Source organism: Chionomys nivalis, chromosome 18, assembly GCF_950005125.1.
Source record: "Chionomys nivalis chromosome 18, mChiNiv1.1, whole genome shotgun sequence".
Taxonomy (NCBI): domain Eukaryota; kingdom Metazoa; phylum Chordata; class Mammalia; order Rodentia; family Cricetidae; genus Chionomys; species Chionomys nivalis.
Window position 1 is genome coordinate 13,324,927 of NC_080103.1, and position 20,911 is coordinate 13,345,837.

General features: G+C 46.1%; 1 protein-coding gene and 1 pseudogene across 1 annotated transcript; one reads left to right on the top strand and one right to left on the bottom strand.

Annotated features, from left to right (window-relative positions):
• The first annotated feature begins 202 nt into the window (after positions 1–202).
• LOC130889996 (3 beta-hydroxysteroid dehydrogenase/Delta 5-->4-isomerase type 1-like) lies at positions 203–852 on the top strand (annotated as a pseudogene).
• An 8,494-nt stretch (positions 853–9,346) lies between these two features.
• LOC130889628 (3 beta-hydroxysteroid dehydrogenase/Delta 5-->4-isomerase type 2-like) lies at positions 9,347–20,658 on the bottom strand. Its single transcript, XM_057793491.1, has 4 exons — positions 20,476–20,658; positions 16,916–17,122; positions 11,680–11,844; positions 9,347–10,500 (listed from the first exon to the last, which is right to left on the bottom strand). The coding sequence occupies exons 2-4, from the start codon at positions 17,058–17,060 to the stop codon at positions 9,689–9,691; spliced, it is 1,122 nt and encodes a 373-aa protein (XP_057649474.1). The 5' UTR covers positions 17,061–17,122; positions 20,476–20,658; the 3' UTR covers positions 9,347–9,688.
• Between the last annotated feature and the right edge of the window lie 253 nt (positions 20,659–20,911).

Here is a 20,911-nt window from a genome sequence, read left to right on the forward strand (position 1 = left end):
CAATTAAAAAAGAATAATAATAATAATAATAAAAAGAATCCATGATGAGCAGATAGCACATTTCACCATTTCCTTTTTTATTGCTCATGAGCCCAGGCCCCTGCTGATTCAGGAACAGCAAAGAATGCAGCAGGGAGCTGGGATTAGGGTGGAAAGGAAAAGGAATAATGTGGACTCTTTGGTTGATTTCATAACCCTGAGAATGTGTTGTCTGTGCTTAGGTACCCAGAAGCTGTTGGAGGCCTGTGTCCAGGCTAGTGTGCCAGCCTTCATCTACACCAGCTCGGTTGATATTGCAGGGCCCAACTCCTACAAGGAGATCGTCCTGAATGGCCATGAGCAAGAACAACATGAAAATAAATGATATTATCCATACCCATACAGCAAAAAGATGACTGAGAAGGCAGTGCTGGCAGCCTATTGGTGCACCCTTAAAGATGGTGGCACTTTGCATACTTGTTCCTTAAGACCCATGTACATTTATGGGGAGGGAATCTCATTCCTTTCTGAGGCAATGATAAGGGTCCTCAAAAATAATGTTATTCTGGACATTACTGTCAAATTCTCCACAGTCAACCCAGTGTACATGGGCTATGCAGCCTGAGCACACATTTGCCAGGGGCCACTAAGAAGTCACCAAACATTCAAGGACAGTTCTACTACGTCTCAGATGACATTCCTCACCAAGGCTGTGATGATTTAAATTACACTCTGAGCAAGGGCTGGGGCCTCAGCCTCGAATCCAGTTTGAGCCCTCCTCTATCCCTGCTGTACCAGCTTGTAGTGAGGAGCAGCGGGCCACTTCTTGCCACTCAGCTCCCAGCTACCTGCCTAGCATATGCGCCGAAATAACAACACACAAATTGTATTCATTTAAACACTGCTTGGCCCATTAGTTCTAGCCTCTTATTGGCTAGTTCTCACATCTTGATTAATGCATTTCTAATAATCTGTGTAGCACCACGAGGTGGGGTCTTACCGGGAAAGATTCAACATGTCTGACCTGGCAGCTGGCTCCATTGCATCTTACCTGAGAGGAGGGGAATGGCGTCTGTCTGAGGCATCTTACCTCACTGCCTTCTTCCTCCCAACATTCTGTTCTGTCTTCCCCGCCTACCTATGTTCTGACCTATCAGGCCAAGAAGTTTTCTTTATTAATCAACCAATGAAACAACAGAGAGATAAAGACCCTTCTACATCACCAGCTCCTGTTCTTAGCTGACTTTAGCTGGAAAAGAGTCAACAAAGTTCATCAGGGAAACTGTTTTGAAAGCCTTCATGTTCCCTCTGAATCCTGTAGTCTATGCCAGTTAGTCAGAGGAACAGCACAGTCCCGGATTATGGGTTGCTGCTTCCTGATAGAACCCCCTTAGGTTTCCTGGCTTCCATCCCCTACCCAGTCCCACATGTGATACTCTACAGAATCAAGAGAAATCTTGAGGACCACCTGGGATGCCACATTTGCCTTAACAAATGATCCTAGTCAGAGGATGGAGAAGCAGAGATGTTCTTTGTTGTTCCTGGAATAGCAGGGGCCTGGGCTCACGAGCAATAAAAAAGGAAAATGGTGACATGTGCTATCTGCTCATCATGGTTTCTAGCCTTCCAGCCTTTACAGATCTTTCTCTGTCTATCTGTCTGTCTGTCTCTCTCCCTCTCTCTCTCTCCTTCCCTCCCCCTCTCTTTCAGATTGTGTACACACACACACACACACACTTCTGACAAAGTATTTTGATTCAGAAAAGAACAAAGTATTTCTAGACTTTGCTTTGTCAATACAGTTTTAAAAATGACAATTTGTCATTTTGTTATTGGGAAACAATTTTTTCCTTTTCTTTCTTTCTCCCTCCCTCCCTCCTTCCATTCCCCTTCTTTCCTTCCTCCTTCCTTCCTTCCTTCCTTCCTTCCTTCCTTCCTTCCTTCCTTCCTTTGATCATTCCTTCCTTTCTTCCTTTTTTTTCCAAGACAGAGTTTCTATTTGTAGGAGCCTGTCTGAAACTCACTGGGTAGACCAGGCTAGCCTAGAACTCACAGAGATCTGCCTGCCTGTGCCAACCGAGTGCTGGGATTAAAAGCATGCACCAAAACAACCAGGCAACAAATTTTTAATTACCAAAAAAAAAAATGTACTCACTGGCAAGGAGAGGTGAGAATGCTAAGGCTACAGTGCCACACACAGTATTATAGAGGTGATTGCACAGTGAGATGGACATTATAATGCTGGAACTGTGGGGATGACAGAAATTGTCACAAGCACCATGCCTAGTGACCCGACAGAGGTCGCTGAGCTGTGTGGAGATATTACACTTTCTATGACTGAAGTATCCATCTCTTCTACCTTGTCTTCAACACTGGAGACTCCCTCTTCTGTGTTTTGTGCTCTGAGGTTTTAGTTTCACTTTCCAAGTTTTCATTTCCAGTTTCATCTCTGTTTGGCTTTGCTTTAGCAACTCCATCTCAACTTTCATGTCTTGAGCTGTTTTCATCATGTCCTTGACTTTTCCTTTGTATTTTCATAGACTTTGATGATATTTTTTCATGTCCTGTTTAAGGTCCTTGAACATATTCATAACCGCTGCTTTGAAGTCCTTGTGTTTTCACACTGGTGCCTAGGCCTCTGGGTTGTGATGACTGACGTGATTTTAGATGTTGATTTCGGGTCTTTGTTGTGGGGGTACTTTGTTGTTTGGTTTCTGTTGGCCTCTCTTGACTTTAGGAGGGGGTGGAGGCTGTGGGTTGCCTGGTAGACAGTGCTTCTGCAGGTTGGTGGGTGGCAAAGGGTAATAGAGGTGTGCTAGGTAAAATGCCTGAGGTGGCTCCATAAAAGACCCAAAGGGTTCCTGACTACATAAAGAGTTGGGGAGCTCAGGGTTTTGGAGGTTTGGTGAAAAGAGAGCCTTCTGCATTAGTTTGAACTAAGGCAATGAGTAATCTGAAGAGACAGGCTTGATGGGCTGGGGAACCCTGGGTCTGCAGTAAGAGCTGGAGTCTCTGATGAGTGGAGCTGAGGTGTGAGGTGGGGACCTGTGAGCAGGCTGTCACAGGTGAGAGGGTGAGAGGTGAGAGGGGACAGATCATAAATGAGGACAGAGTGGAGAGCGGGGTTCCCCTGTGTGAGTCCCTGCCAGGTGTAGCTACTGGGGACCAGGTGGAAAGTTGGTGCTGATAGGAAGGAATGGGGATAGGCTAGAAGTGGGGTGGGGCAGTGGAGTGAGAGGGTCCACAGGCAAGAGGGAGCATGGGTCTGCTACAATGTTTGGTACAGTCCCCAGAAAAGAAAGTAGGATGGATGGACAGGCTCCTGCAAACAAGTTTCTACAGGGCTGGTGTGAGCATGGAGAGTAATGTGATGGAGGGGAGGAAGGACAGTCGAAATCACCTAGCTGAGTCCACTGGAGTCTTAGGTTCAGAACTTGTGTAGCGTAGCTTGCTGACACAGAGGGATGGAAGAAGGGATTGCTGCAAGGTTCTAGGAGTCTCCAGGCAATGGAGGGTGTCAGGTTGGGAGGGGAGCGCCCAGCAAGCCTATATCCACCTTTGAAAGTGGTATCTTTTACTTTTGGCAAACCTCTAAACTAACAACAACAGTTAGAGTTAATGTATTCCCCCCTTTAATCTCCTTTGAGAATTAGCTCTCTTTGTCTCCTCTCTCTCTGCCTCTCTTGAGACAGGGTTTCTATGTGTAGTTCTGGCTGTTCTCAAATGGCTTTGTGGACCAGAGTAGTCTTGAACTCAGAGATCTGCCTGAGATGCAATTGCATGTACTAAGAATTGACTCCAAATGATTACATTTCAGTTGAGTGACCTGATTAAGAACCTCTTCCCCAAGGAGTCGTTGAAGTTCCTTCCAAACTAGAAATGGGATATGCTATCTACTTTGAACACTGCTAGACTTTTGAATGTCGGGGGTCAGAAGCCAGATACTTTTGGTAAGGGCCTTGTCCCTCATTACGAGAGCAGGTTGGAGGGGACAATTTATTTCCTCTCTGAGCTATGTTGTTCTTTCCATCAAGAGGTTGGTCTTCACAGATTACATTACAAAGCAATGTGACAAGGACAGGCTCAGAAAAGACATGCTCTTTAAAAAGTTATTGCAGGCCGGGCAGTGGTGGCGCACGCCTTTAATCCCAGCACTCGGGAGGCAGAGGCAGGAGGATCTCTGTGATTTCGAGACCAGCCTGGTCTACAAGAGCTAGTTCCAGGACAGGCTCCAAAACCACAGAGAAACCCTGTCTCGAAAAACCAAAAAAAAAAAAAAAAAAAAAAAAAAAGTTATTGCAGGCTCTCCATTCCCAGGGCCTCTGGGGGGGGTGGGGGTCAGAGCAGCAGCCTTTCATTAAATCTCACACTTGATCAACCCAAACCCCTGATTTCTGTTTGTCATAACCCTTCTCAGGGAATTGCAAACGAAGTTTTAGAACACAAACTTCCAAAACCCCATTCAGCTTCCTTGCACACCCAAGGGAGAGAGTGCCAGTGCTGTGTTCAGCCCCAGGTGTGGAATCTTAAATCCACAGTAGAGGAGAGTGTCTGCATGGAATCTGGAGTCTGTGTCCTGTGCAGTTCAGGCGTGGGGAGAAGAGACTCCCATGGGGCAGCAATCCTAATGCACATGTTTCTTACCCAGAACTGTATGCAATGTGTTCCCATGTCCAGGACCACTGCATTAAGCAGAGGTTCTAAGAAGCAAGCACTCTTCACTGGGAAATATTAGTTAAAGATGTGTTACATTCCTTTATGCTGCTCTATATTTGTTTAATGATGCAAAGATGTGTTGCTTTCTTTAATGTTTCATTTGTTAAACTCTGTAAAATGGTGCTACTGTGTCTGTCTAAGACACTTGATGGTCTAATAAAGAGCTGAATGGCCAATAGCTAGGCAGGAGAATGGATGAGCTGGACTGGCAGGCAGAGAGAATAATTAGGAGGAGAAATCAGGGAAGAGGGATGGAGGAGTGAGAAATGGAGAAGGGGAGAGGATACCAGTCATCCAACTACAGAGCAAGCCTCAGAGTAAGACGTAAGGAAAGGTATATAGAATAGAGCAAGATAAAAGTCCAGAGGTAAAAGGTAGACGGGATAATATCAGTTCAGAAATACTAGCTAAAAACAAAGCAGGCTAAGGCTAGGAATTCATAAGTCAAAATAAGTTCCTGTGATAATTTGGGAGCTGGATGGTGATCCCCAAAATATAAAGAGTAAAACAACAACAACAACAACAGCAACAACAACAGCAACAAAAAGCAACTACACCTTGATGGAGGAAGGTCATTGGTTAAATAATAAAGAAACTGCTTGGCTCTCATAGGTTAGAACATAGGTGGGTGGAGTAAACAGAACAGAATGCTGGGAGGAAGAAGATGAAGTGAGCTCAGATGCAGGGCAGCTCCTCTCAGGCAGATGCAATGAAGCAAGCCGCCAGGTCAGACATGTTGAATCTTTGCCAGTAAGACTGATGCTACACAGATTATTAGGGACGGGTTGATTGGGATATGAGAATTAGCCAGTAAGGGCTAGAGCTAATGGGCCAAGCAGTATTTAAAAGAATACAGTTTGTGTGTTGTTATTTTGGGGCATAAACTAGCCAGGATACCAGGAGCTGGGGCGGCAGGAACACAGCCCGCAGCTCCCACTACAGAATGGCCCCCAACGTGTGGATAACAATCCACAGAAAGCCTGAGAAAGCTTGGGAAGTAATTCTAGAACAAAATGACAGTGTCATGCATGTTTTCTTGATGGCAGCAATTTCTCAGGTCTGCTCTGCTTGCTAGAGGCAAGCAAGCGCTCTCATCTAAGAAAGGCTTCCTGACTCAGCTTTAGCTGCAAAACTCTGCTGTTCATTAAGAGGTCCTGCCACGAAACACTTACATGGTATTGATAAAAGTTGACTGAATGCTTGTTTGTTTTCAGCCGTAGCAGGAAAAAAGTTGTGCTATTTTAAAATGCTGGTGTTCTGGTCCCTACTGCTAGGGCAAACTCTGACTCTTTCAGGCAGACAGTTTGACTAAGGAACATTTGAACGTGATCTGTGAGCAGAATGCTGCAGCTTGCTTGCTGGCAGGGATCTTGTAACGCCACAGAGTTGTGGTGATAAATGTGGCTACAGCCGCCAGTACCTCTGCCATGAGGCTGGAAAGCTAAGGAGTGGGCTGGATCCAGCCATCTAAGCCACAGCTTTAAACCTACCCATATTGCTCAGTAATTTCAAGGCTCATGTGGTCAGAAAAAGAGAAATATACAGTAAAAGAAAGATTCAAAGTCAAAGAAAATGTCTAAATGATTTACAGTGTGTTAAAAATATATGCAGGCTAAAAATTAAAGTTCTTAAAAGTAAAAAAGGAAGAATGAAAGTAGTTGGGTGTGGTAGTACACACCTTTAATCCCAACACTTGGGAGGCAGAGGGAGATTTACCTCTGTGACTTCAAGGTGTGATAGCACACGCCTTTAATCCCAATGCCTGGGAGGCAGAGACAGAAGGATCTCTGAGAGTTCAAGGACAGTCTGGTCTACAGAGTTATTCCAGGACAAATATATACAGAGAATATAAAACAAAAGTAAAAATAAACAAAATAGAGTTAAAATAAAGCTGCACAAAGATGGAAAATACACAGAGAATCTTGATACTGTATGCTATTATCCTCTCTTTGAATTGTTTGAATGCTGAGGAAGGAGCAACAGCTACTAAAAGATATTTGTTTATAAATGCTGCTGAATTAATCCAACATAGATATTTTGGAAATACCTTGACTTCAGAATTTGGATCTAAGGATATGATACTTTGGAAAAGAGATTCTTCTTTTGTTTTCACAGACGATGACATCCTGTGGATTGCTTCCATCCCAATATGGTATGATAGACCACGCCCTCCTGAAAGGTTGCTGTGAACACCTTCAAAAAATTACTTCACTCAATTGATGACTGAGATGACCCTAGCACACAGGTTATACCCTGAAATATCTGATTAACAGAGCCCCCATTCAGCAGGAAGCAGTTTGGAGAGAATAAACTGCTCCCATGTTCCCAAATATTGTTTATAAATGTTCTTTTACATTTAAAGGGGGATATGATATAGGTATGAATAATTTGCATTGATATGGATTTTGCTTTAGTGATTTAAATTTAAGGTCAATTTTGTTATATGTGTATGTATTTCTGATATTAAGGTATTGTGATTGTGTAGCTCATGTAAAAATGTTATGTATATAAGTTGTTAATGAATAGTTATCTATAATAGTCAAGTTTGTAGTCATGTTAGATTTTCTAGATGTCCATATATATATTTTAGATAGACATTCTTCATATCTTTCAAAGACTATGAAATATGCTATTTAATGTTTTAATAACTTAGGACTTTTCATGACAATGAGACACATCTGCTCCTGGCAGCACCAATCTACTTCAAGAGGAAGATGGGCATCGAAGAGGATCCTTATGGAGTTTGATAGCCATTTGGGCAAGAAACTGCTCTTTCCTGGACTGTTGCATAAACTGGACATAAAGAACCTGCAGAGAGAGGACTACTGAACTTTCCTAAAGGTGAGATGATCTTTCGGGGTTCCTGATTCATGAAGGAGTCTGTGAGACATTCTGCAGGACACAGCAGATAGCGACTGAACTGCTTTTGAAATTTCCTGCTTCATGGAAATGTCTCTGGATACTATGGACCTGTAGGCCGAAGATGGATGCCCCAATGGTACAGAGGAACTTTGGGTGACTGTCCAGGCAGCGAGATGTCTCTGTCATTTCTAGAGTTTTGTAAGTTGCTTACTTCTCATTTACTCATGTAATATTACATCCTTCTGGAGTCTTTGATGGAGTTGAAGAATAGATAGATAGTTATAGTTTTCCTTAGTTATGATAAAGATAAAATAGATGTAAATATTGTAATTGTAATTCTTACTTGATAACTGTTTTGTTATATGTAATTTTGCTATGTTAAAGTTAAAGCCTTCCTTTTTTGTTTAAACAGAAAAAGGGGAAATGATGGAGGAAGATCATTGGTTAAATAATAAAGAAACTGCTTGGCTCTCATAGGTTAGAACATAGGTGGGTGGAGTAAACAGAACAGAATGCTGGGAGGAAGAGGAAGTGAGCTCAGATGCAGGGCAGTTCCTCTCAGGCAGATGCAATGAAGCAAGCCGCCAGGTCAGACATGCTGAATCTTTGCCAGTAAGACTGATGCTACACAGATTATTAGGGATGGGTTGATCGGGATATGAGAATTAGCCAGTAAGGGCTAGAGCTAATGGGCCAAGCAGCATTTAAAAGAATACAGTTTGTGTGTTGTTATTTTGGGGCATAAGCTAACTAGGCAGCCAGGAGCTGGGGCGGCAGGAACGCAGCCTGCAGCTCCCCACTACAACACCTTTCATATTTTTTTGAAACCGGCAAAGGTAAGTGAGAAGATTTAGAATTCCTAACAACAGCTACCGAGAACTTTCCAACCACAAACCCAATAGCACAGCTTCCTTCCAAATTAGGCCGTGCTGGAGCCCATTGCCCATTTTCAATATCCCCCTATAGGCACTTGGTGCCACTGTGCTTGGAAAGGGGGATATCTCCCCACCTCCAGCAACTGCTGCCAATCTTGGAGTATCAACCTACCATTACTCTCTGCTGTCTAAGCTTACCAACAACTAGTCCCTGGAGTCTGGGATTGGAGATACAATTATCTGTGCTTTAGAAACAGAAAACTCTGAGGCATTAGGTTGCAAGGGGAAGTGGGTGTCTTTACAGTTCTGTCCAGAGCTAGGGAGAGAAACATTCTTAGCCTCTGCCCACTGTTCTCCTATCAACAATATTACAGAAAAACTGGAACACAAACCACCAGACAGACACGTGTAGATTTAGCTGTGAGGAAAGCTGTGACTCTAAGAACATTCATTGGAGGGAGTCTCCTCCTGTCCCCGCTGGAGAATCTCCTGGAGCCATTGTGACTTTAGCCTTGCTTCTCCCAGGGTCGGTCCCTATTCCATTAAATACAGTCATCTAGTCATCTAGAACACCCCCAAAGACAATGAGCTCGTATTAGTCATATCCTTCACCCTGCCCTGATTTTCCTCTGTCCACCTAAGATCTCCAATTTCTTTCTGATCCTATCACTGCCTTGTCTGGGCAGGGTAGAGGAATAGAACAGAAAAGCACTGACTGGCCGGGCGGTGGTGGCGCACGCCTTTAATCCCAGCACTCGGGAGGCAGAAATAGGCGGATCTCTGTGAGTTCGAGGCCAGCCTGGTCTACAAGAGCTAGTTCCAGGACATGAACCAAAAGCTACAGAGAAACCCTGTCTCGAAAATAAAAAAAAAAAAAAAGAAGAAGAAAAGAAAACACTGACTGCAGATTAAAGTATTAACAAAAAAATATATTTATTGTTCTTTTACTTGATTTTTATAAAGCAATGGGAAATTTCTCAAAATAAGACATATGCTATGGAGAGGTTAAGCAACGAGAGCTCTCAGGTCTACGGGGTCTGAATAGTTTGGAATTAGGAGCTGAGGATCCACAGCCCTCATGCGCTGGGCCGGTGCTGCGGGAAGCCTGTGACTGGGACAGTGATTGGCAAAGCTGTGGTGAATGAGGAAGAGATTGAGTGAAAGGGAGGCAGCAGGACCTGGGTTGTGCCTCTGTCCCTTCTGGAGGACCTGACAAATATTTCTTGATGGCACCCAGGGCCATGTCCCTGCCATTGTCACTGAGTCTTTGTGTTCAGTGTCCCCTTGTGCTGCTCCACTAGTGACCCGATCCACTCCGAAGTTTTCTCCCTGGCTTCCTCCCAGCTGACAAGAGGCTCATAGCCCAGATCTCGCTGAGCTTTCTTGTAGGAGAAGGTGAACACAGTATTTGACACTGTGAGCAAGTGGCGGGTGAAGGGAGGCCGGTAGTTGTAGATTGGACGCAGCAGGAAGCTCACCACTTCCAGCAGGAAGCCAAGCCAGTACAGCAGGGGAAGGGGAGGGATCCAACTGGAATTAGGGCGTAAGCCCCATTTCTTGCTCAGGTTGTAATTTAAATCATCATAGCTTTGGTGAGGAGTGTCATCTGAAATATAGTAGAACTGTCCTTGGATGTTTGGTGACTTCTTGGGGTCTCGTAGGCCCCTGGCAGCCAGAACGTGTGCCCAGGCCCCATTGCTCACATACACTGGGTTGGCTGTGGAGTATTTGCCAGTATAGCTCAGAATAGCATTATTCTTGAGGGCATTAATTATTATATTAGAAAGGAAATGGCTTCCCTCCCCATAGATGTACATAGGCCTTAAGGAACAAGTATGCAAAGTGCCACCGTCTCTCAGGGTGCGCCCATTGGCTGCCAGCACTGCCTTCTCAGCCATCTTTTTGCTGTATGGGTATGGATGCGAGCTTGTGTTTTCACGTTGTTCCTCTTCATTGCCATTCATGACAATCTCCTTGTAGGAGCTGGGCCCTGCAACCTCAACCGAGCTGGTGTAGATGAAGGCTGGTACACTAGCCTGGACACAGGCCTCCAACAGCTTCTGGGTACCTAAGCACAGACAACACATTGTCAGGGTCATGACATAGATAATCCAGGGGGTTCACCGTGTCCACACCTTCATAATTCTTTTCATCTTTAATGTAACAGAGCAACCATTACACATCACATCACACGCATTTTCTGTGCCCTGGTTTCAGAGCTACCATGCTATAACCTAAGGACAACAGGTGGGTCACCAAGAGCAAGAAGCTTTAGGTTTTTATGTTCACTGCCCTGTGAGTGTTTGCATGCACGAGTGTGTGTAACTGGGTTTCTTTTATTTCCAAAGGCACCTAAGCTTCTTGCTTGCTCATGCCCAATGAGTCCATGAAATAATTATACCTTTATTCATATAAATTCATGCTTTTCTTTTAAATGTACGGAAGCAGAAGATCATATTCTTAGATTATAAACAAGAATAGTTCTTTTTAACTAAGAACTGTTCGAGAATTAAAATGGTCCAAGGTCAAATACAATTGTGTACAGGTGATATGCATGTTACATAGACATATTATAGTTACAGCTTTTTTGTCATTTGATGATAATCTAAACTGTCCCAAGGACAACTAGTCTGAGTTATAGACTAATAATTGCTGGGTTTGGGGGTGGGGGTAGAGACACAGCTGGTGTTCCAGATTGCATACACGGTGTTAAAGCATTCCTGCTTTTGTCTGTGACTTTATGTACTCGGTTATACAAAGAAGAGGTGATGAATCTTCCTTCTAATTTTCATTCCGGAAGCCAGCACTGACTGACCTCATCTGTTCCTCTGGGTGGAAAACTAAGAGGAGCTGAGTGTTCCCTGCTGGGAATTCCCAGAAGGGCAGACCCTTATGAGGTCAGAAGCACTCTCAGAACTAACAGCTTGCCTGCAGGGTCTAGGCTAGGTCTGACCCTAGGGAGGCACTGGGTGGATGGTTATCAACTGCCTGGGGTTGGAGTCCAGTCTCATGGACATGGAGGACAACGGATAGCTTGAAGTTGAAGTGGCATAGATGTGATTTATATCCTAGGTCACCCACTTTCTATGTGCTGTGCCATAGCCTTGTAATAGCCCTGAGCTCTTCCAGCTGGGTCTGCTGAGCAGAGACATTCGACTCAGTGGTGTTCCCTGATGAGAGATCTCCTTCCTGATCTGTGTTGACACTTTCAGCTTCCTAAGTTTCACCTTCCCTCCAGATACTGTACCTTTCAGATTAACATCCATAATGGTCTCTCTGGGAATGTCACCCATGACGTCAATGATGGCTGCGGTGTGGATGACGACGGACATGCCTTGGCATGCTCTCCTCAAGTACTGGGCATCCAGAATGTCTCCTTCCAGCACGGTCACCTTGGTCTTTGTCTGTAGGTCTGTGGAACACACAACACAGGTCATTGGGAGGCTTTTCTGTGTGCTGGGATGTTCCCTGTGCACAGGTGTCAGTCAGTTATCTAGGTTATCGAGAATTGCTACAGTAGCAAAGTCGGAGAGGAGGCCTGATATATGGAAGGAAGTAAAAAAAAAAAAAAGGCATTCTTTCCCACTGTAGGAAACAAATCAGATTAGCAAGCAATCAAATGTGCCCAGGGTATGAAACTTGTTCAAGAGGTGGGGGAAATTGATCCATTCATCAAGGAGAGTCAGGAGTTAATGGGGGTGGGGGACTGAGAGTGTGAGGGGGTTGGGATAGGAGCGGACTGGGTAGAAGTGAGATTAGCAATGAGAATGTCTGTCCCAGGGTTATGATGAGGAAGACCCTGTTCCTAGCAGAGGGGAGTAGAGAAGGAAGTCACACAGATATGAATCTTAGGTACGTGTCTCCTCCCATACTCCCTGTGTCAGAGGCTGATATTTTCTGGGCTTGAGCTGAGCACAAAAGGAAGAGGTAATACAGCACCAATTGCTTGTCTTAAAAGACCCACAAAAGTAGGGGTGCTGGCAAGAGAGATAGGGTAGGCTCCCTGGCAGGGAGTGGCGCACGCCTTTAATCCCAGCACTCGGGGGGGGGGGCAGAGATAGGATAGGCTCCCTGGCAGGGAGTGGCGCACGCCTTTAATCCCAGCACTCGGGGGGGGGGGGCAGAGATAGGATAGGCTCCCTGGCAGGGAGTGGCGCACGCCTTTAATCCCAGCACTCGGGGGGGGGGGGGCAGAGATAGGATAGGCTCCCTGGCAGGGAGTGGCGCACGCCTTTAATCCCAGCACTCGGGGGGGGGGGGGGGCAGAGATAGGATAGGCTCCCTGGCAGGGAGTGGCGCACGCCTTTAATCCCAGCACTCGGGGGTGGGGGCAGAGATAGGATAGGCTCCCTGGCAGGGAGTGGCGCACGCCTTTAATCCCAGCACTCGGGGGTGGGGGCAGAGATAGGATAGGCTCCCTGGCAGGGAGTGGCGCACGCCTTTAATCCCAGCACTCGGGGGGGGGGGGCAGAGATAGGATAGGCTCCCTGGCAGGGAGTGGGGCACGCCTTTAATCCCAGCACTCGGGGGGGGGGGGCAGAGATAGGATAGGCTCCCTGGCAGGGAGTGGCGCACGCCTTTAATCCCAGCACTCGGGGGGGGGGGGGGCAGAGATAGGATAGGCTCCCTGGCAGGGAGTGGCGCACGCCTTTAATCCCAGCACTCGGGGGGGGGCAGAGATAGGATAGGCTCCCAGGCAGGGAGTGGCGCACGCCTTTAATCCCAGCACTCGGGGGGGGGGGCAGAGATAGGATAGGCTCCCTGGCAGGGAGTGGCGCACGCCTTTAATCCCAGCACTCGGGGGGGGGGGCAGAGATAGGATAGGCTCCCTGGCAGGGAGTGGCGCGCACCTTTAATCCCAGCACTCGGGGGGGGGGGCAGAGATAGGATAGGCTCCCTGGCAGGGAGTGGCGCACACCTTTAATCCCAGCACTCGGGGGGGGGGGGCAGAGATAGGATAGGCTCCCTGGCAGGGAGTGGCGCACGCCTTTAATCCCAGCACTCGGGGGGGGGGGCAGAGATAGGATAGGCTCCCTGGCAGGGAGTGGCGCACGCCTTTAATCCCAGCACTCGGGGGGGGGGGGGCAGAGGCAGGCGGATCTCTGTAAGTTCAAGGCCAGACTGGTCTATAGAATAAGTTTCACGACGTAGGATGGGTTCAAGTATAGGTACAATGGAGTATCTCCTATGAGATATTACCAAAAAAACCAGAAGTCTATGTTGTAACAGGCTCTCCAGGGACTCCCTTACAGCTGTCTATGCCAAGGCAGTAGGTACAATGCCAGTACCTTTGGGTTCCTCTGCAACCCACAGAGAGCACTGCCTGTCATTTTGCCACTCAACTCTCAAAATGAACTGTGTGCCAGTGTGCCACATGCTGTCTACACCAGTGCCCTGTGTTTGCTTTGGCTTCTTAATTTGCACCCAACTTTCGGAGCTTCCTTCTTTTCTCCCCACACTTCCTAGAGCCTGGCCCTCTGATGAGGAGAGTGGGGGCACAGGTATGGCGGCACCAACTGAGGGACCTCACTTGACCTCTCTCCACTGGTGCCACTAGCCACATTCTCTGGGGTTGCTTGGAATCAGGTTTTCAGAGACAGATTAAAGTCACTGAACTGAAATTGCCAAGGGAGCCAAATAGCAGCGAGGAAGGCAGGAGACATCTCGAGCTGAGGAAACATCTCCAGAGACACAGATACAGTGGCTTACTCCTAAGTCTCGAATGAGTATGTCCTCTCTGCAACCCCTCCTCTCATCCAGCAACTGCAGGAAAGACCGGAAGGAGAGAGGGGCAAGCAGGGGACTTCTCAGGAGAAAGCCGGTACCTGGCAGAGGGTTAAATTCCCGGATTATGATCCTCTCTGCCCATGTCATCCTTCTTCGCTTTCGCTACTGCTTTAGACAGACTGGTTCAGGGATGTCACCTTGACAGGAAAGGAGGAATCCAGACCTCTATTAAAATAGACTCTTATCCATGAGCTATTTGGAGACCCTGAGATCCCAGGAGAAGCCTCTAAGAGTGTTCCTGGTGGAGCCATAGCTGCAACCTTATCTAGGAGACCAGGGTGTGCAAGTATTTGCACAGCCACACGGTGGGGTGTTGTTCTCACGGAGAATTGTGTCAGAGAGAGAGAGAGAGAAAGAGAGAGAGAGAGCGAGAGAGAGAGAGAGAGAGAGAGAGAGAGAGAGAGAGAGAGAGAGCAGGAAGCTTCTACTCACAGAGAGTGTGAAGCGTATAAAGGTTGCAGCTAAATTTCCTGGGCTCCCATTCGGTTGGTTGATTTTAGCTGTGGTATTCGGGCAAGTCAGTTAACTTCTGTGTCTATCCTCAGAGATAGCGGTGGGGGCGGGGGGATCACAGTAACTGCATTCCAGGAAGGTTGTACAGAGCTAATGAGCTATTGCCACAGAAGGCACCAGAGAGGCTGGCACAGAATGCACACACACGTACAGGAGTCTCAGCTCTTACCGTTCTGCAGGGCCTCTATCCATTCCCCTTCACGGTACTCACTGTGGAGCTCTTCCTCCAGACCAAGGCCTGGCTACTTACAAATATTGCTGAGATATTGGGATTCTAGCTAATATCGTGTGTTCGTACGTGACTTCTGGAAACAGCATTCAAGCTAACAGAGGAGTAAACTGACCTTGGAAGAGGTCGGAGATAAGGAAGGAGTCTAGAGGATAAGGGTTGTCTCAAAGGGTTGGGGGGGGCTGTGTGTAGGGCAGATCCCTAAGTAGTAGACGTTTACACTTGAAACTGTGGAGGGGGTCAAAGAACTAGCTTGAGATAAATATAGACATTGGGAAACACTGAAGATTCTGGGGCCAAAACAAAATTAATTAATTGAGAGAACCTCTGGCTTGATCTGCGATCCTCATTAATCAGATGATGTTGTTACAGTTATCTTTATTTTCCCAGCTCAAAGTCCTTGCTGTCCAGGTGAGTGAGCCTCCTTCCCTACTTTTCCTGCAAGGTTCGTTTAATGACAGGGGTTGAAGAGGGGGTTAAAATATCCCACAAAATCAGCTCATCCAGTTGTACCTGAGATAACAAATTGGCAAAGGAATAAAGGCCTGGCCCCGTGAATTCTGCCATCTTTTTCTTAGTGATGACAAACTCCAGTGAGGAACGATGAGGCGAATGTAAGAACAGCCCAGGTGAGGCATGGGCAGTCCTGCTCACACTGGCTTTGTGTTGGTCCCTTGGTGTGACCTCGTGCAATTGCTCAGAAAACTCACTACCTCAGAGCTCAGTCTCCATATCTGTCTTTTCCCTGGCTGCCTGGTTGCCCCTGCTCCTTTCCTATCTCTGCCTCTGTCTATTTCTCTCCCTTATATATCTTTTTACTCTTTTTATTTGACCTCTACCCAAGACGCTAAATGAACGACACCCCCCACCATCCACCCACGCCCCCACTGCAACAAAGAAAACCAGAACAAAACAAACAACTAGATGGGTAGCAATTAGGAGAGACAGGGAGCTAGCACTGAAACCTCCAGCTTAATAATCTTTATGGATATTACCTGGCGATTGGCAAGTCTGCATTGAAGAACAGACGGGAGAGAGAACTTGTCAGTCCTTCCCAAGTGTACAGTGTCTTTTATGCTGTGTGGTCTGTTTCTTCCCGATTAATGTGGACGTGGGGAAGTGTTATGACTGCCAGCGTTTTGTTTTTTTTTTTTTTACTTGATAAGGGAGGAGCCCTCCAGGCATCCAGTCATCCAATCAGCTATGGTTATGCAGTCGCATGCCTGAAGAGCCCAAGACTAAGAATATAGAAATGAAGGTTCCAGACATAAGAACAGGGAAATAAAGTTGTAAGCCCAGGAGAATATGAGCAGGATGTCAGCAGCTTTCTTAGCAGCTTAAGGATTGACAGTTAAGAGTGGGTTACTTTGCTTTACAACCCATAGCTCTGTCTGCAGGGCTGAAGCGGCCCTGTGCAAACTCAGGGCTGGCTTTTAGATTACCCCCCCCCTCCCGTCCACTCTTGACCCACAACTCATGTGAGCTAAATTAACCTTTAATGGGATGTACGCGACTTCTTGGCTGAGCATTATCCCATACCTTTCCCTACTATACATAACTGGTAGTATCAGGGGAGGGGCAGAGCTTAGGTAAACACCATCAGAAAGTGCCAAAGAGAAACAATGGGCAAAGAACAAACATTAGTTTAGCTGAAAAGCCCTGTTAATGGGAGTTGTAAAGAAGGCAATTTGTGTCTGAGTTTTACCTCGTGCCTAGTGCTTACTTCTTGCTATAAAAAGGGGGAGTTCAAAAGCAGCCCATTGCCACAGCCATGCAAATTCATCTCCAACTGCGGTCTCTCAGCTAGCTGAGAAGCTTTGTGTGTCCCATGGAGATTTTTTTTCTTTTACTGGAATAAAGTTTTTTTTCTGGTTTAATAGACTTTGATGGGTCTGTCCCCCATCTTTGTGCAACCTTGTGGACCCAACAACACCAGATCCTCAAGTTGACTTACTGAAAAATTCCTCCTTGGTTTCTGGCCTGAAGACCTTGTCCAGGACTCTGACCTCTTCCAGATCCTTCTCCTGTACCAGCAAGTGGACGACCCTCTGGCCCAGAAACCCTCCTGCACCTGTCACCAGGCAGCTCCACCCGGGCATGGTCAACACAGGGAGCAGGTCCAGTGAGTGCAAGGGGTGATGTGGGGTGATTCTGGAGATGACTAGAAAGAGAGAGCCAGGGATTACTCAAGCCCAGTTTCTCCCACCAACCTCTCATAACTCAGATGGCAAGACACTGGGAGGTTTCTCCACAGCACTAAGCAACACGTTTCAATGTATACCCAGAAACTGTAAGACCTTCAGGGTGTGGTTGTGTCCCAAGATTTCTGCTTTCCCAGATGCCTGTTGCAAGCCCAGGGTGTGCTTCATAAAGGGCCCTGAACTCGGTGCACACAATCAGGTTACATAAGCAGTTTGCAGAACTCAGAGAAATGTTTACTTTGTTGGCTACAAAAGGTGAGGCACAAAGAAAGAGATCCAGAGTTTTTATGTCCTTGGGGAATATCCTCCAGGGACCTGAACAGGAAGCCTGTAATTGGGCATCTGTTTTGACGACTTCATTTATGGGCATACTTGAACCATGTACAATTTTGTTGAAACGAGATAGGATTCAGAGGATTCAAGTGTTATCTGACTGGATAGGTGACCTCGCAAGATCTGTATTTTGAAATCTCTCAGCATTTCTGCCTTGAGGGTGTGGGATAGACGATGTTTGGACTAGGAAGGCTCTGTCCATAAGGTACAACCCATTTTGGAGTGAGATTTGAATCACATACCATAGAAAAAAAAACACATTTAGGTGATAATAGCGGATCCACAGTCTGATATATATATATATATATCACAAATCCCTAAATCCCTCATGTCAAACAGAAATGTACTCAAGAATCTGCCATATCGATGGAATTCCATTTAACCTTTGTAAGTTCAGTGCTTTATGCTATGTGAGTACATTTCGAAGGCCAGAATCAGCCACCACACTTCCTTTTTCCTCGCCATCAGGTTACAAAGCAAGGTTTTTTTGCAAACTTACACTTTCGTCTTTCCAGGAATCTTGTGTAATTGGGTTATGACATAGTACTGTGTCTTACTCTAGATTCGCTGGAGGTGTAGATATAAGGAAAGATCCCCTTCCAGTTAGAGCCCAGTTATTCCTTTCTCTTCTCTCAGGGGCTCCTCCTTTGCTACCAATTCACCAACAGCCAAACATTTTCAGGCTTGGAGGGGACATTAGGTGAGGCCACTTGTTCATCTAGATTGCATGCAGCAATGGTAGCCTAATAAGTAGCCTCTCTCCCATGTAGTAGTAGGGTTAACTACATCTTGTAGAACTGGTGGGCTATCTGAACCACTAGCCAATAGAGCAGCAATCACTGTTAATCCCAGCATCACCCACACCTCCAGAACCCCGGGAAGTGTGATAGAAGTTTCCATGGGCACTGTCCCTAGCACAACACTTTTAGTTGCTTGAATCCTGGTCCTCAGACGGTAGCCTTGGTGCATTGGGAGTTGATCTTTGAAGTGATATGAGAAGCAAGAATGTTACACAATTGCACACATTCGTGCATGTACTCACTTGTGTGCGTGCATGTGCACACGCACGCACACACACACACAAATACACACGCCATTTTTCTAACCTCTGACTTGCATGGTGACCGTTTTACACACCAGGCTGGAGAAAGATTTCTCTGTTAGATTCACCCTCTGCTCCCACAGAAGCAGGTAAAAGTGACAAGGAGCTTGGGAAAGGCTGGAAAAGATACCTCTTCTGTGAACCTTGTCTTCATCCCACCACCGTTTCCAGTTGGCCTCCATTAAGAATTCAGCAGCACATTTTGCTCTAGGAGGACTTCATCGGGGAGCACAGCTCAGCTAGAGATCACCCCCTCCTCAACCAACACCAAGAAACCAACATCAAGAAAAAGTGGCTCAGTTTATCACATAATGCCATTTTAAACACTTCAAGTTTGTAACCTTCTCATCTCTTATAATTAAATGTTTTAGTGCCAGGTTAATTTCCTGAGTGCATTTTTCAATCCAGTCCACTAGGCTGCTCACCCACTTGGAGGATAACCCTGTGTCCGTTTTGACCAGGTAGAGCCTGCCTTCTGCAGCCATGCGTCCTGTCCTAACCCTCGTGTGTTCGTCTCTGTGCAGTTCTTAGAACCAAATCACTCTGCTCAATCAGCTACTCTCACAATCCATTTGGACAACACCCATGAAAGAATTCCTTCACGTTACACCTTCCTGCTTTCACCGTCTCTTGCTACCGCCTTTCCTGTTAATGGATTGTGCTTTTGGTGACCAGGAGACAGAAAGATAACCCCTTTTGTGCTTGTGTAATTTTTCTTGGAGGCACTGCTGACAGTGGAGGTATGAGGTCAAACCCAAGTTGCTGTTCTGAGCTCTATCAAGCATTAGTCTGCCCCACTGTTCTGGGTCCTTTCCTCTCACATTAGGCACCCTCTGTCTGCATCTGCCTGACCCAGCATTCTCTGATAACAACGACCAAAGTTTCACCCCTTTCTTACTAGTCTGTGTGTTTCTGTGCACACAGGGACACAATTCCCCAGCTGTTGTAGCCGTCTCTAAATTTCAGTGATAACTTTAAATAAATGATTGTGAAATGGGTCCTACAGGAAGAAAATAGGGGATCAAAAAAGAGTTGTCTACAGCCATGTGCTTATCAGGCACCTTTCAGGATATATCAATATATTTATTTCCTCTAATATGTTGACTTTTCTCTGATATGTTGATATTATATATCGACCAAAGAGGAGGGCAATTACCCATGACAGTAAGCAATCCATTTCTGAGAATCACCTTCTCACCTTAAGCAAGGTGATCTTTCTTGGGCAACACTGCAGAAGCTGGCCTGGGACAATGATCAGTTAGCTCACATCTTGACAAGCATTGCTGTAACTCTGTTTACCTATGGCTCCTAAAGCAGCTCTTCCTCTGCTGATTGTGAGCTCACAGCAGTGCCATGAAGATAAACTTGGGGGTCACTGAGCGCTGTTATCTGTTTTTCTTACCCCCCCAGAGCCACGTTGAAGAGATTTTTCTCCCCTTTGCTTTTTAGCAAATACTTGTTTCTTTAATTGGTATGTTAGGATGGCTGCTCCAGTCCAGGTTTTTAACTTAAAAGTTCTGGTGACAAAATGCTGTGACTGATGGTACCATCCACCAATAGCATGATTGGTAGTTAGTAATAGCTTAGTGTTGCCAGATAGCTTGTGTGTTTGGATCAGGATTCTATAGAGCAATAGAACCAAGATGCCTGCCTATCTATCTATCTATCTATCTATCTATCTATCTATCTATCTATCATCTATCTATCTATCTATCTATCTATCTATCTATCTATCTCTCAGAATTTATTAAATCAGCTTTAAAAAGAGTAACAGTTAAGTCACACCTCAGGAACTAGTGGTTACCTGGTTCTTGAGGCTAAATGCCTCAGCAGTTTGAATGGTCCAATAATAGCTGTGGGGAGACAAACTGTACTTACCCCTTTGAGGCCGATGTGTCAGTAGTCCCAACCTGGAGCTGGAAGTGTGGAAGTTTCCTGAGGTCCAGCTGGTCCCCGGTTCACGAAGCAGGCTTGGAAAAGATAGTTTCTGCTATCTACAAAGGAGCCAGCAGCAGCACTGCCAGTCAACTCCGATGCAAGAAGGAACCAAAGCCAGCACTGGGCCAGATGTTCCTCCTGGACAGGCCTTTTTTTTTTATTTGGGCTGCTACCAGAGGGTGCCGCCCACAATCAGGGTGGGGCTTCCCACATCAGTCAAGGTAATCAGGGCACTTCGCTGAGTGATTCTCCTTTGTGACAAAGTGACACTAAAACCTAGGCAATTCCTGTTTCGTCAGAACCAGCTGAGGAGGGCTTCTTTTGGTGGAAGGCTACTCTTGAGCCAAAGAGAACATCTTGTTCTACAGTTTAAAGA

Bases quoted from the DNA above. Each gene is read 5' to 3' on its own strand.
- LOC130889628 (XM_057793491.1), bottom strand. From the start codon at position 17,060: ATGCCCGGGTGGAGCTGCCTGGTGACAGGTGCAGGAGGGTTTCTGGGC. The intron at 11,845-16,915 runs GTAAGTCAACTT...TGTGTTCCACAG, and splicing joins AACCAAGGAGGAATTTTTCA to ACCTACAGACAAAGACCAAG. The intron at 10,501-11,679 runs GTACAGTATCTG...GTCTGTGCTTAG, and splicing joins TATGGATGTTAATCTGAAAG to GTACCCAGAAGCTGTTGGAG.